General features: G+C 38.6%; 1 protein-coding gene and 1 non-coding gene across 3 annotated transcripts; both read right to left on the reverse strand.

Annotated features, from left to right (window-relative positions):
- Window positions 1-5389: 5389 nt before the first annotated feature.
- LOC104130137 (protein FAM122A) lies at window positions 5390-14346 on the reverse strand. Of its 2 annotated transcripts, none has more exons than XM_009643156.2 (9): window positions 14066-14346; window positions 12683-12739; window positions 12270-12313; window positions 12137-12191; window positions 11809-11910; window positions 10393-10481; window positions 9775-9836; window positions 7277-7373; window positions 5390-6191 (listed from the first exon to the last, which is right to left on the reverse strand). In XM_009643156.2, exons 1-9 carry the CDS (start codon window positions 14081-14083, stop codon window positions 6041-6043), a joined length of 675 nt encoding a protein of 224 aa, XP_009641451.1. In that variant the 5' UTR covers window positions 14084-14346; the 3' UTR covers window positions 5390-6040. The 2 variants fall into 2 exon arrangements, with proteins under 2 accessions (XP_009641451.1, XP_009641443.1); XM_009643148.2 differs by having other exon boundaries at window positions 9775-9839; window positions 14066-14340.
- LOC118452771 lies at window positions 6276-6422 on the reverse strand. The gene has a single exon (XR_004842597.1). It is a non-coding gene; the product is annotated as a small nucleolar RNA U109 (small nucleolar RNA).
- Window positions 14347-14409: the final 63 nt, after the last annotated feature.

The following is a 14409-nucleotide window of genomic DNA, read 5'->3' on the forward strand; positions in this document are numbered from 1 at the left end:
TTACAGATCCTAACTTTTTCATACTGACAAAATTGTTGACCATGCGTTGCATTGAAAAACCATTACAACTCTCATATTTAAATTGCAAATTATTTGGGGCAAGGAAAATATTTTTGTTCTCGCACAATAGGGTTTTCATAATCTGCACTATAAACCACCCCAATGCAAATAACAGCCTGGCGCTTCTGCCAACTTACTTAATTTTGAGGAAAGTTCAGAAGTGGTGGGAACTGCGGCAGAATGCAGGAGGTCTCTCTAGGTGATGCAAGGGTTAAACCAGTCAACTTCTGCAAAACCAAATGCATGTCATTGTCTCCAAGATTCATTTGACTCATGTTGTTAAGTAGGAGTTACTTCTGCAGAAACTATATCCAAATGCCTTGCAGAATTAAAACACAATGGATAATTCTTCCAGAAGACACACATTGCACTATCTGAAAAAATAATCAAAACTCCCAAACTGTTATACCCCCAAACGAGAGACGTGCAAAGTCCGCAAAGTCCACCAGGAATTCCACCACAGTTATTTAGTAAGGTAGTCAACCTACAGTAACTAACAGCTAATAATAGTTGTGTTTGTATAAAAGGTAAAAATTTCATGGCCCTTGGAAATAAGCTAGGGGAGACTAAAGGTGGTAGAATTATTATACAGCGTAAGGTGAGGCTTTTTGGCCAGAATGGACCTGCTGGACAGCCTGGTATCACCAATGGGGCTGCTGAATCACAGCTGCAAACTGGTATTCCCAGACCGAGCCAGGCCATGCCCGGTGTTTGTTAAGAGATGAACAAAACTTGTGGTCTTTCAGTAGCAAATTCTTACTTTACAGTGAGAAGTGTTTGGGGGTGAAAGCATGTTGGATTCTGTTGCTGTTACTAACGATACGTTCAAAAGACTATTGCCTACATTTAAAAAAAAGAGCCCGGTATCAAACCAGCCTAATTGGTTCACTAAAAATAGGTATTTCTTTGTTCTGTGTTTGCAAGTCTTATTTCTTTTAAACCCCCACAATCTTCTGTGATCACCAAAGTTAACACACATTCTTTGTTAATAGCAAGAACCTCCCTACTCTGCATTTCCAAACATATAAATACAAGAAGAACAAAACAAATTGCTCCAGGTTTAAAAAGAAAATGTTGGCCCTGGCATGCTAATCAGAGGCAAGACTCAAACCCAAGGCCCAACAGGCCCCATATCAAAAGGCTTTAAGATCTAAAAGCAAGTAATAAAAAGCAGCTTTAATGCAAAACGGTTTGGACTGAAACAGGAGACTTCCGTTAAATGCCCAGTACACTAATAAAAGGGATAGCCTTGAGGTACGTGTGTGTACGAGTTAAAAGTAGAAATTGTGTGCATTTGTATTGATGGAAAGGAATGGCAGCGCCGAGCCAGCAGCCCGGTCGCTATAACGCGCTTACGTGAAGACTCTTCACCCGCAGCAGGAAGCAAACCCAGGATATCATGCTTAAACCAGCTCCACAGCCTGTTTATTCCCTCAGAAAACAGACCTGCCCTAAAACAACATCTACTTTTGATTTTAGCCTGGTGACAGAGGTCCTAGCCGTGAATTGGATGACCAGCCCTTAAGGGAAACCCAACCACCAACTCCTTGCCCTCTCCAAAGACGACTAAAACTGAGACAACTGCTACTTTACTTTTGACTGGTAGCATAGCTCGCTCCTTTGGGGGCAGATTGAGACTAAAACTGAGACAACTGCTACTTTGGTAGCATAGCTCGCTCCTTTGGGGGCAGATTGAGCAAAACAGTCCTAGAGTCACCAACACAGAGTCTTTTCCTCCAACTTTGAACAGCGCAGACACTCGGGAAGTCTCAGTTGCTTGAAAACCCTATTTTTCATTGGAAAGCTAGGTCTACATTCAGGGCTAAAACTAATTTATATAATTTACAGTCAAAGGAGCTAGTTACTGCATCCTTCTCACTGGGTCATCTGGTACCTTCAGTGACCCATCTTACACCGATCACCAAATTTGCTAAGGATTATTTAACAGCTCTCAAGAGAGACTGAACTATTGAATGGTAGGCAAGGTCCCTTTTCACTTACTATGGACAGTTGCCATTTATATAATAGCCTTGGAATACAAGAGGCAGTTTGTATGGCTCCAGAAATATTTCTTGGCCTTTACTCCGAAAAAGCAAATGAAACAGTCCTATGACTTCATGAAATATTTGAACTCACATTAATGCAAAGCTTTTTTATTATGAAGTTACCGGGAAGATTATGTGCAGATGAAATTCCTCCAGGAAAAACAAGTTCTCATCTTTGTTGTCACACAATATATTAGCAGGGTCTACAGATAAGAATGTGAATATTTGCAAAAAATAATTTCCCAAGACTGGTCTATTGTGTTTGTGCACCAGAATATGAGAAATCCAAATCCGCCTAAGCCTGCGCAAGTTAACCTCTGCATCCAGCCCCCAACGTGGTTCTGTCGAGAGAAGCATGCCAAGTTAAAGCCTTACATTTAGAACGTTTTTAGCATTTTGAGTTGTTAAAATGAGTACTCTATTTTTATCATGACTTTAAAAAATAGTCCCACTTCACTGTTTTTATATAGTATAGCTTTCCTAGTGCATTTCAAGAATGAGATTTCCAATAAAGTCTGCAGGACTCAGATTTACATCCTCACCCACTGACAGTTTAATTACTTCCATTGTAGGAGAAAGTATTTAATCACATACAGTCAGAAAAACAGCCCCTTAAATACAGGCTTTTGGGCCCATGATCCCCAATTTGAAATTCAATGAAGGAGAATGAAACATGCATACTGTGATCCATTTCCTGATTCAGAACACTTGATATTATCAAAACATACAGAGTTCCACAGCTGACACACACATTTTCCTAAACCATTGGTAAAATCCTTCCAGCATTTTAAGCCCACGAGATGAGGATTCAGTGCGCTTCGGACAGGATCCAAAGGCAGCGCTAGTCGATGAGCCGCACAAAGACCAACATCGTAATGCTGTGCTAATTAACATCTTAAAAACAGTCCATCTAGAACCCTGCTTGAATTATGCTGGTATTTGCTGGTATTTTAACTTTCTTCTCAACAGTCACAACATTAAAGGTAAGTCATCACTGGTGATTCTCAGCAATAGATACGCAGTAATGGTTCCTTACTTTAACAAAAGAGGGAAGACAGGAATTCTCAGACACGCATCATGCCACTTCAGCACAAGTAAGTCTGGTGAAGTCATAAAAACCAGTTAAGCACAAGCATCTCTAGTTATATATTAAAGCTGACTACCAGCACCAGCAGGTCTTCTTCCCCAAACTGGTATCCAATTCGTTACAGACAAGATAGTGAATAAATCCAGAAATGCAGCTTTTAGTCAGTGTGCCGTACTAGCCTTTACACTGCCATGAAGATCGAGTCTGTCAAGCAGCAGCAACTCACGCGCAGTTAAGTGCGAGTATCAGCTATCGGAGCATTTGCAAACTCAGCTTTAAAACGAACAAGTGGTCCTGTAGCTCTGTGTGTGAAACAGAATCCGGTCCTGCAGCTCTGTATGCGAAACAGAACCTGGTCCTAGATGGGACCTGTTACGCTACACAAGGAGACTCATCCTGACACAACAGACACAGCGTGTGTGCGTGCATATGACGTATATATTTTATAAAAGAGCAATGTCTTCTGGAGTGGAGAAGAGCCACAACGCTAATAAAAAAAAATGCTGTAACAAGAGTGAATATTTGTGCGTTTGCTTTATGAAGCTTACATTCTAATGTTTACAAAGGCCAGCACTTATATAAGACTCTCCACTAACAAACAAATCTGGAATACATCAATTGTACAGGTAAGTCAGCCAAAAATAAGCAATAGCTATGCTCTTTTGGGTTTTAAGAAAGCATGCAACAGGTTTCCCCCTTCTGCCACCCCTCGTTCAGACTCCTGAATCACAGTACCAATAAAAGCACAGCATAATGAAACTGGGGCACAGGTAGCAGGTTGAATTTTATCACAGACTGTTTATCAATATTTTGCAAATGTAAAAGCAGCCTTCTTTTAGCATCAAGAAGGCAGAAGGTACAAGCATGAATAAAAAAATAATTAAGCGATTTAAGACATCAAAAGTTCAAGAAATAGCACTGTGCATATACAAATAAAATTAACATTCAACACTGTAGAGCTCATTTAAAAATGGCACCAATGGACAATATTTTACAATATGCACATTTATTTGAGGTGGGGAACTAATGCTCCACAGGTGAAAATGATAATACAAATAATAGCGCCACTGTTGGCCCATTATGGTACTTCTTACAATTTAATGGAAACACTTTTAAAAATAATCTGGTATGTACACGTCTTCTGGAAACTCAACGGCTTCTTCAGAACAGAAAAAAAACTATGGTTCTCCCCCTCCCCTTTTTAGCCAGACAGTATTGCCAGAGATTGTGCTCACTTTTAAAGCACATAATCTTACTTTAAATTCAGTGCTATTTTCTTTCAAAAAGATCAGAAGTTGTACTTTTAGATAACAAAAGCATTTATGTTACAAACATTCAAAAATGGAAGCTTATGATTCTGGCAGACAATGTTGTGTATTAAATACAAACCAGCCAGCAATTACTGAACATAAAAAACTTATTCAATCATAAAAAAATACTATAATTCATCACCACAGACTTTTTACATAGTTATAAATAATAAATAGCATAACACAGTAGATTACAAACGGATTTATTTTGCCCCGTTAAAGTCTTTAAAAAGTAAAATATCTATTGTCTTACCTCAGACTGACCAAGGTACTGTATCAAGGCTCAAATAGAACTCCTAAGCCGAACAATTTGCAGAGCTCGTATTCAATCCAAACTTTTTAAGTCCTTCCTTAGAAATCGAACGTTCACTTAGCTGCTTGCCCTGCTCATGACCAACACAGGTACAAATGCCGCACGCAGCCGCGGCAAAGGGCGTTACTTTGGCTGCCACCTCACAGCAGAGTTGGGACTGCCCACAGCACCTTGCACAATGGAGCACACACCTCAGAAAGGAACACCAAGGAAAGCAGCATCGACGAGAGATTCTGGTAAGCACTCTATAAACAAGCTGTACACAAAGGACTTTTCCCACCCACCCCTCTGGTTTACATTCTGTAATTTTGTAACAATGTCCCCTAAGGCACAAAAATACCTATGACCTCAATGCCACAGGAGACATCGACGGTGCCATACATGGTTCTCCTACACAGTAGTTTAAATAACTTAGTTATCTGCACTGTATGTCTTAGAACGAGGCATGGATTAACTTTCCTTGGCCAAATCTTGCTCAATATTGACCTTATTTCATACAATCTGTAGGATAAAGGATCTGGGGAGAGAACTATGCAGCTATTTTAATGATGTTCATATTGTTATTTCTTCACTGATGGCAAAAGTGCCAGTCGTTAATTATTTTGTTGTGTTTTGGTTTTGGTTTTTTTTTTTTTTAATATCATATAGAGTGAGATTTCCAGACCCACTGTGGTCTTCTGTAACAAAAACGACTAGCAGCACTAAATAAAAAAAATAAAAAAGAAAAATAAAATTTTTTTTCTCCCTTCTGTAAGAGAATTTGAGACTAGTGACTGAAAAAAAGCAAGGAGAATAGTTTTACTCAATGGTAGAAGTGCCAGAGAATAAGTTAGTATTTTCAAATCCTTCTGAACCAAATTATTTCCCTAGACATAGTGACCACGATAATGATAGAAGTATTTTCCTAAAAATTGCAACACTAATAGGTAGATACCTATTCTTGGAATCAAAAAGTATATGCAAGTTCCTGAAAGCAAAAAGTTAGTATAATCTGAGCAGACATCTTGTTTAAAAAATAAAAATCGCAAAACCAGACATTAATATGGTCTACAATGTCCATTAAATGGATAAATCAAAATCACTGGAAAGTCGCCAAGGATTACAGTTACAATAATTTTTCCTTTTAATAATCCACGTTAATGGTTCAAGGATCAGAGTTCGTTTCTCTGTACAAGTGTACAGTAAGGGAACAGCACAGCCAGACACTGACTCAGAACTTATTAAGTCACTTAGGTGAGAGATCATCCATCAAAATGAATGAAGAGCATGAGTTTGAGCACGTTACTGGAGACTCTGTGGTTATGCTGCCTTTAGTCAGCGAGTCAGAGGAAGAGCCAACACTGCTGCTACTCCCATCAAGAATATCTGAAGACAGGCTGAGGAAGAAGAAAAAGGTTATTTAGTAACACGGGCACGAGGACTTTGTGTACACCGCTAACATTCTTTTGCCTTTGTAGAAAAGATGTAGGAGACCTATACTACCACTCAGTCTTTACTGCAAGACTGGCAGCCCTGAAGACTCCTTGTTTTCTGTAGCATGTTATATATATATTCATGCTCCTCACGGGAATGAGGAACAGAATTTTTTTTTTTTTTTTAACATGCAGAATAAACTATGCCTCTGATTTTAATCAGTTATAGAAAGAAGGTGACAACTAACGAGAATAAAACCTTAAAAGGTTATAGGAAAGGAGTAAGAATCTAATCTGCAATGCAGCAAAGATGTCATTAATTAGCTAGTATCTTCTTTAATGTTGCGCTACTCAAAGAAAGATTTTGAAATCTGTATTTCCCTTGTAAGGAATTCCTGTGTCTGGATTTAAAAGTCTTGATACAAGATTCCAGAGGGCACATAAATCAATGCTTTTGCAATTTAGCTGGAAGCAACGCAAAAAAATATTTCTAAGCAGTTTCAAGTCTGTCGGTAAACTGATATTATAGTAATAGAGTTGGTATTTTAGAATACTTAGTACCTGACTCGACACAAAAAAAGACCTGTTTTTTATGATCATAATATAGAAAGGAGACAGACTATAACACTAGAAATCATGAATGTGTCAACATGAACTATGTAACTGCAGTAACTATTCACAGAGACATTCTCTAAGTATTCAGATGAGTGCCACAGATACTATATGACCACTGCCTCCAACATAGAGAAACGATGAACCATCTTTGAGGCAAAGTAACTTTGCTTATGAACCAACAGGGATTTGTAACAATTATATTCAGTATAAAAATTTTGACACAAAATCTAGGCTAGAGTCTGCTCAGGAAGAATTGACCAAAGGAGCAGGGATGCTGCTGCACTACACTAACACAGGAATAGTTCCCAGTAATATGCATATGCAAGCTACACACAAAGTATTTTTTTCTGGAAAAAACCCAAAACAAAACAAGAAAGCTTGTGATAAATGCACATTCCCTGTTTTGGCATTTCAGGGCACATGAAATATTTTACCATGAACTGAGATCTGTCAGATGTGTAACATCTGGAGAAAGCATGTTGGTTGTTCCTTGAAAAAGTCTCTTTGGCTGACTTTCAGTTTCCATTTCACCTAAGGAGAACAGTGCAAATAATCAAACTCACTTGAGTCTCTGGAACGTCCATTTAATATTTGTCTATAGTAAAAGAGAGGTTTGTCCCACACTAGAGCAAAGTTGCATCTGTAACATGGTAAGTTGTCTAATTCAGCCAGCCAAGCACTTGGGTAAGACATTAGTGTGATGTTAGCTGTTCTTTAATCATCCTGTCCATCCTTAAATTAACTAACGCTCCAGCAGTATCTGAAGGGCTACGACGATCTCAAAGACACAAACCCAGGCACTTGCTACTTAGACTACAATCAGACAAAATAATCTAAAGCAAACTGATTACTGTGACTTAAAATTAAGTAAGCAGTTGAGATGAGGCAACTGACATAAGCCCAAATACAGACATTAAAATTCTTAGTGATTATGAAAATAGGAACGCCAGCTTGGTTCACAGTTTCACCCTCCTGTGTACAACAAATTCTGATGCATATGTACGCTTTTACAGAAAAGCTGAATAGAAAAAAATTGGCATGTGTATGCATTTCCACTTACTCATCATGGATCAGACTATCTTTGTACCTGTAATCATCTACTGACATTAAAAGATTAAACGTGATGGGGAGAATTCATATCATCTGTTTAGTATAATCTGCCCTGAGAATGAGCTAGCTCATTAATAGCTTCTGTACAATAGACACACTGAAAATCTCATGAACTTGCCAATAACAAGCTTAAAGAAAAAAAACAAACCCAAACCCTCTCAGCTACAGTATATTTTAATTTTTAGTTTGGCAACAAAAACATATGAAAGGGAAATAAGTTTTCTGGCTCTTTACCTACACTTCACAGCAGTTGTGGTGTCAGTTTGAAAAGCTGACAGAGGCTAAGCATTATAGCAAACCAGTATATATTAATATGTTATGCAAGAGAATTATACTACCACTCATTTTATAAAAGGCTGACAACTACCCCCAAATTTCCCATTTCCTTTCTCCCACAGGGATATACTCCCTTCTTTGAAAAAGGAGTAACAGCTTCTATCCAGCAAAATGGGCAAAAAATATTTATAGAATACTTGGTTTTATACAAAAATTAAGAAAACCCAAACCACCAACTTAGGTAACTCTTTTGCCACTTGAAAGTTCACAACGGCAAATCTGCACTGCTACAACACATTGTGCAGTCTGCCAGTATTCATTCCCTATAGCAGTAAAATGTTCTTCAATACATTGTTTTCTTCCCTCCACGTATCACGGTGCCAATTTGTTACCACATCACATCTGTAGAATGTGAACCATAAAGCTACTGCCAAAACTCAGAAAATAACAGGATTATGTATTTAGGAAAAGAAATTAGGTTCATTTAAATGGGTTAGATGTTTTAAAACTAAGTAATATTTTGAAAATTCCTTGACAATTAAAGTAAAAAAGGCAAACTCATATCTCTACGTCGTAAAAAATGCTCCACAAGAGCACACGGAGTGAGGAAAGCTTGCCCTTTACCTGCACCATTTTTTAATGCAGTCTGCCTAAGTCTGTTGTAAAATGTTTCAAGTAAAACAACACAGGATGAAGATCTACTTCCTATTGATCATTGAGCTTGATAAACTTATACGCCATTTTTAATGCTTCTAAAAATCATAGAAAATAACAGCCAATATAGAATTGGCATCTGTAAGAATACTTGTGTCTCTCCCCCCTGTCAATTCAATGTAAGTTAGACAACACTCTTTATCTTATAGAAAAAGCAGTCCTCTCCCCCAAGGAAATAAATAGCAACTTTTCTCAAAGGCTAAAAATAATTTTTGTCAAATAAAAGGACATGCTTTTGGTGCAGTCAAGAATGCCTGAGTTAAAGAATAATGGACAGGATAAGCATAGCTAGAGGCATACTTGTAAATATCTCAATCTTACAGTTCTGCTATGGAGACTTGTTCTGGGATGTAATTTGAATATCCTTAACAAAGAGTACTTCCAGGAAGGAATGCAGTTTTCCCCCTTCGGGAGGAAAGAACACTGATCTATTCCATTTCTCTAAACACTCACCTTCTGAACTTTCAGAGTAAAAACAAACATTCAGTACTAAGTTTAGGAGATACTGCACGATAAGCAACATTCCTAAGATGATCTGAAGGGTGTGCACTGTACAGTGCTATGCTTTGAATTGCCAGGGCTTACGAATATTCATAATTTGATGTGGAATACAGCGTGCCTCTTTCAAGCAGTAGCTGCTTTTAAAGTTTTTCATTCTTATACAATGTAAAGTAGCTAGTCTAAAACATAAGTTAGGGCTGGCAAATTCCAGTTCACCACGGATACAAGTGCATTATATTTACAGAACAACAAAAAACTACAGGAGAGAGAAGTGTATCCAGCTGTGAAACTACATCCGTATTAAAACATCTGATAAAATAAATACACATACCTTTTCTTTTAATGGGGCCAAGAACACTGGGCCTGATGCAGTTGATTGGACTTTGACTCCTCCTGCTAGAGAGAGAATAGTCAGATCTGTAAAGGTTCCAAGTTTGAATACCACCATAGATAGCATCAAATCGACACAACCATATAATATGTTTTTTGAAACTATTGCTGCACAACTGGAATGCTTAGGGAATCCAAATACATAGATAACCAAGAAGTGCTGCCTATTAGAGCAGATTATCTGCCACGCAAAATTGTCGTAAATTTTCTAGGGTCTTCTTTCCTTAGTGCATCACATCCTCACTTCAATCTATTTCTAAAGTGTGTGTAATATTTATATAAAATTGATATGCTGACAAAGTTAATAAAGTTCATTTGAAGTACCTAGGAATTTCCCCACAAGTTACCAACTCTAGCTTGAAGTTGACACAAGGCTTCTATAAGAGTGCCCACATAAAGCTACCATTGGTAAAGGTTGAACTTTCAGAGCATTTTTATGTGGCAACACTTCAGCTATTGTTAAGTCTTTTTTAATGCCTCAACATCAGCTTTAACTAATCTTTGTGCTAGCCTTGGAATTTAAGCCAATGTATACCTGTTACTTGCAGATGTTACTTACTTGGAGAATCGCCTTGTTGGACTGGGAATAGGACTTGGAGGTAATCCATTACTGCTCACAAACATTTGCAATGATGGTGAAAAACATTGCTGCAGAAAAAAAAAAAATCACATTAAGATGCTTCAGAATTTCCTTTTAAATATTCAGGTGTTTCCCCACCCTTCAAACAAAACATCTGCAATTAAAGGAAACCTAGTAACAAAATAAGGAAGAGATGATCAAACACAATCTCAGAAGCATTAAAACTTAACTTGCAAAAATATACTGGCTAATGCAATACTGCTCAGATTAACCTAAAATTCAAACTCACAAGAAATCCGAAATTGAAATAGGCACTGTTTTCTAAACAAGACAGTTGTTTCTGTTCTTCCTGTTACATTTAGAAACAGCAGTACAGTACCCAGGACTTACTTCTTTCAAGGGGCTTGTTAAACAAACAAGTTGAGTTTACTCAAAATACATCTGACCTGACAATTTAACACAATATTCCAGAGTAGAACTGAGTATTTAGCTCTGCAGTTAATCTGAGCTTAGCCCATGAACGCCCACAGCTAAGTGCAAAAATGTTTCTGTCAAGTTATCTACAACTGTTTTACAGTTGTGATTCCAAAGGTACAGGACCAGCTGCCAGCCTCAGTGTTGTACTAGGAACACATTTACCCAGCACTAGTATGGGGCTGCTCCATCCATCAATGCAGGTAGAGGCACGCAATAAAATACTAGCAGCACAAAAGCAGAACCACAACAGAGGGTGAAAACAAGGTCAAGCATCCCATCTTCAAACACAGCTGTCAGTTTCTCTGCACTACATTTCAGATTTCCAATCCTCACTGGAAAAAGCAGTTTATCCAAGATCCACCTCTTCCATTGTTCCAATGTGTGCTATCAGTCTTCAGTGCAAATTCATCATGCCCGAGTCCTCCTTCACACTGAGTTTATGCCTTCCTTTCCATAACTGATGGACATATTTTCATCCTCCTCACCACACAGATTTGCAGCTTCTGGTCTTTGCCTACGCTCTTACTTTACACATATGATACATTCCAATTTTGGTGCTTCTTCCCCAGCATCCCCCCACTTATGCAGCCAAAGATCATGTCCAAATCTGATTACTCTAACAATCTCTTCCAGCATCCCCAGAACCAGAACCCTAACCTGTCCAAATATTGTACAAATAGCAGCAACTGAAAACATTCAGTGTGGCAGAACTGGCACACTGTTTAAACTCTGCAGGCTCTAAGATGGTAAGCCTCTGATTCTTAGAAACCAATAAAATGGGGGGTGGGGGGGTGGTTTATGGTTGGTTGGTTGAGTTTTTTTAAAGAACTATCAATTTGTCAAGTTACACATCTTCACCATCCACTTTGGTCTAAAATTCTACAGCGTTCTCTCAGTTAGGTATTTCACTTATCCTACCTTTCCTATTCCTCTTGTAGGTGAAGGTGCAGGCGAAACTGGAATGAAGTCTATTCTCTTTGGGGAGGAAGATTTCTCAGACTTGTCCAAGTCGTTGTCGCTCTGTAAATACAAGGTTTCAGACTTAACACTGGCATGGGACATTACCATAGAATCCAAGGCACAACCTTCTAGTGGGGAGTCATTGGGCCAAATGAACAAAATAGCTACAGCAGATGAACTTAAGTTATTCTTAAATTATTTTCACAGTTAATTCCTCTCTTTCCCCTAAATTTGTCAGTTCAGTGTAAAAGTAGAATTAAATAGGAAACATCTATAAAGATATTACCAGGCTCAAGCTTTCCTCCCATGACTGGCTTATCTGCATTGCTGTTTGCACTTCCCTGGAACACAAAAAATCCCATCAGTAGCTAGCAAGAGGATAACTGGCTATTTTATCACCTTGTTTCAATAACACTCACCTTTCATGTGCTGTTTCTCTGTTCATTAAATCCACTCCTTCCTCCTGCAGGAGATAAAAGTCATAAGTTTTCCCGTAACATTTCATTCATCACAGGTACTTCAAATAACACTTGTGATTCAATAATTTGCCATTAGAATCGAAATATGAACAGTAGGAGCACTCTAGAAAGAAGAGACTGCTCCCAGCCCAGCTCACTGTTTCTCTTGAATGAAGCAACACTTCAAAAAACGCAAGGTAGTTTAAACATGACAACAATAATTGCAGCAAGGAAGCATCCTCATAAGGTCAAAGTCTTAAAAAGACGCCGTTTCCTCCAGTACTTGAAAAACTCAGTAGGAAAGAAATTAGGTACTTCAATATTACAATATTTCTCATTATGTTACTAAATACACACATAAAAACTACACTTACCCTTCTGATCTGATGAAGTCGGCTACTAGGAATACGAATAGGAGATGATGACAACAACTGAAAAAAAGTGACAGCCATGATGATTAAATCACACACATCAACAGCTTGCATACATCCTATTTACCATCACCTACATTCTTAGTGAATTAAAAATGAGCTGTACATGTGGATGACTCAAATAATGTTGCAAAAAGAAAACACTGACCTTCAAGAGAAAAGACTTGTTTTACCACTTACAAATTCATTCTGTCACTCAGCAAGTGGCACAGACGTCAGACTTGCAAGCAGATTGTGTATTTGAGATCCTAAGCACTAACAGCTATATAGGCCATTTAGACAGGTGAGGTGTTATAAATGAAGTTATGAACATTGTACCATTCCCTACAGCCTACAGTAAGATGACAAACTCCTGTACTAACTTACTCATCTCATCCAGATGGCTGCTACAAAGGAAGAACCTCAGTGTTTCAGCTCAGTCTGGAACAACACTCCCGAAAGCTTTACTTTTGCAATTTTTCAGTTGCATGCAATTTTACACGTGTAATTGCTCTGGAACTTTGGCTACCATCACATACAAGCGGGCCACCAGTTCCCACTCAGGATGTCCATGCATTTACTGTAACACCTACTGATTTGAGTTCCAAAATTCTGGATTCTTATTTTTAAGAAACCTCATAGGAGAAGGTTTTGAACTAAAATTCCATCTCACTTTTTCTGAGCAGAAGACACATAAGAAACATATTTCAGGACTTTAAGTTCTATGGATCTTGAGAAAAGCAGTACTTTATCTTCACTACCCTCAGATGAGAAAGAAAAATTTTAGTGGAAAAGAGCATATAGATCCCTGAGTTAACAAGGGAAGGGTCAAAAAAAGAAATGCAACATCTTTGAAAAGTTAAATAACTGCAGTACTGTACACTATCAGGCTCATGTAATAGAGGCAGCAAATAAATTACTCTTCTTTAAATGATTTTCTGATGTCTAGTGTTCAGCCTTTGTAAAAAACGATTGTCCCTGTCAAACAAACAGGTCAATGACTCTCTCTTCCACTTTTAAAACAAATTAAAACACCCTTTCAAGACATTTAATTGTGAAAGCAGTTTTCTCTTCCAGCCGATGGCCAGGTCCAAATTACCTTTAAGACTGTACTTAATACTGGGAATCACACGTAGCTTCAGCTGTTTTTCTCTTCTTGGGGAGATACAGTTAATACACCAGCATTATTACATGGTAGGTAGCAGTTAGAGGTGAAAAAAACCGCATATTCTGCGGCTTGGAAGCTTGCTAGAATATTTAGTGCAAACACAAATCAAGTTTAACTTCATTTCTCCAGCCCAATTATTCCTTGTTAGGTGTAAGCAAAACGTGCTTCAGATTCCTTACCATACTGTGACGGCTCATGACTGTTGTACTGTTCCTGCGAGTTCGCAGCACGTAAGGCTGAAAAACCTGCGAGTTGTCACTGGAGGGAAAAAGAAGTTTTGTGAACAACTTCCTACGGCGTGCTTCACTTGAGACCAGACAGCGCTATCATACACACTCCCGTCTCCAGCGCACTGCAAACATCCATTTTATTTCAGCAAAGCGCTGCTTTCACCGGAGGGGCCCAGCCAGCACTAGCACTCTCCTCCTGCCGGGCCGCGCTGCGGTTGCAAGAGGCACCCCCTTAACTCGAACCTCCCCCCAAGCCAGTGACACGTTTCAGAGGCCTCCACCGCGCAGCAGCC

The sequence above is a fragment of the Egretta garzetta genome, unplaced genomic scaffold (assembly GCF_000687185.1).
Source record: "Egretta garzetta isolate BGI_Z169 unplaced genomic scaffold, ASM68718v1 scaffold220, whole genome shotgun sequence".
Taxonomy (NCBI): domain Eukaryota; kingdom Metazoa; phylum Chordata; class Aves; order Pelecaniformes; family Ardeidae; genus Egretta; species Egretta garzetta.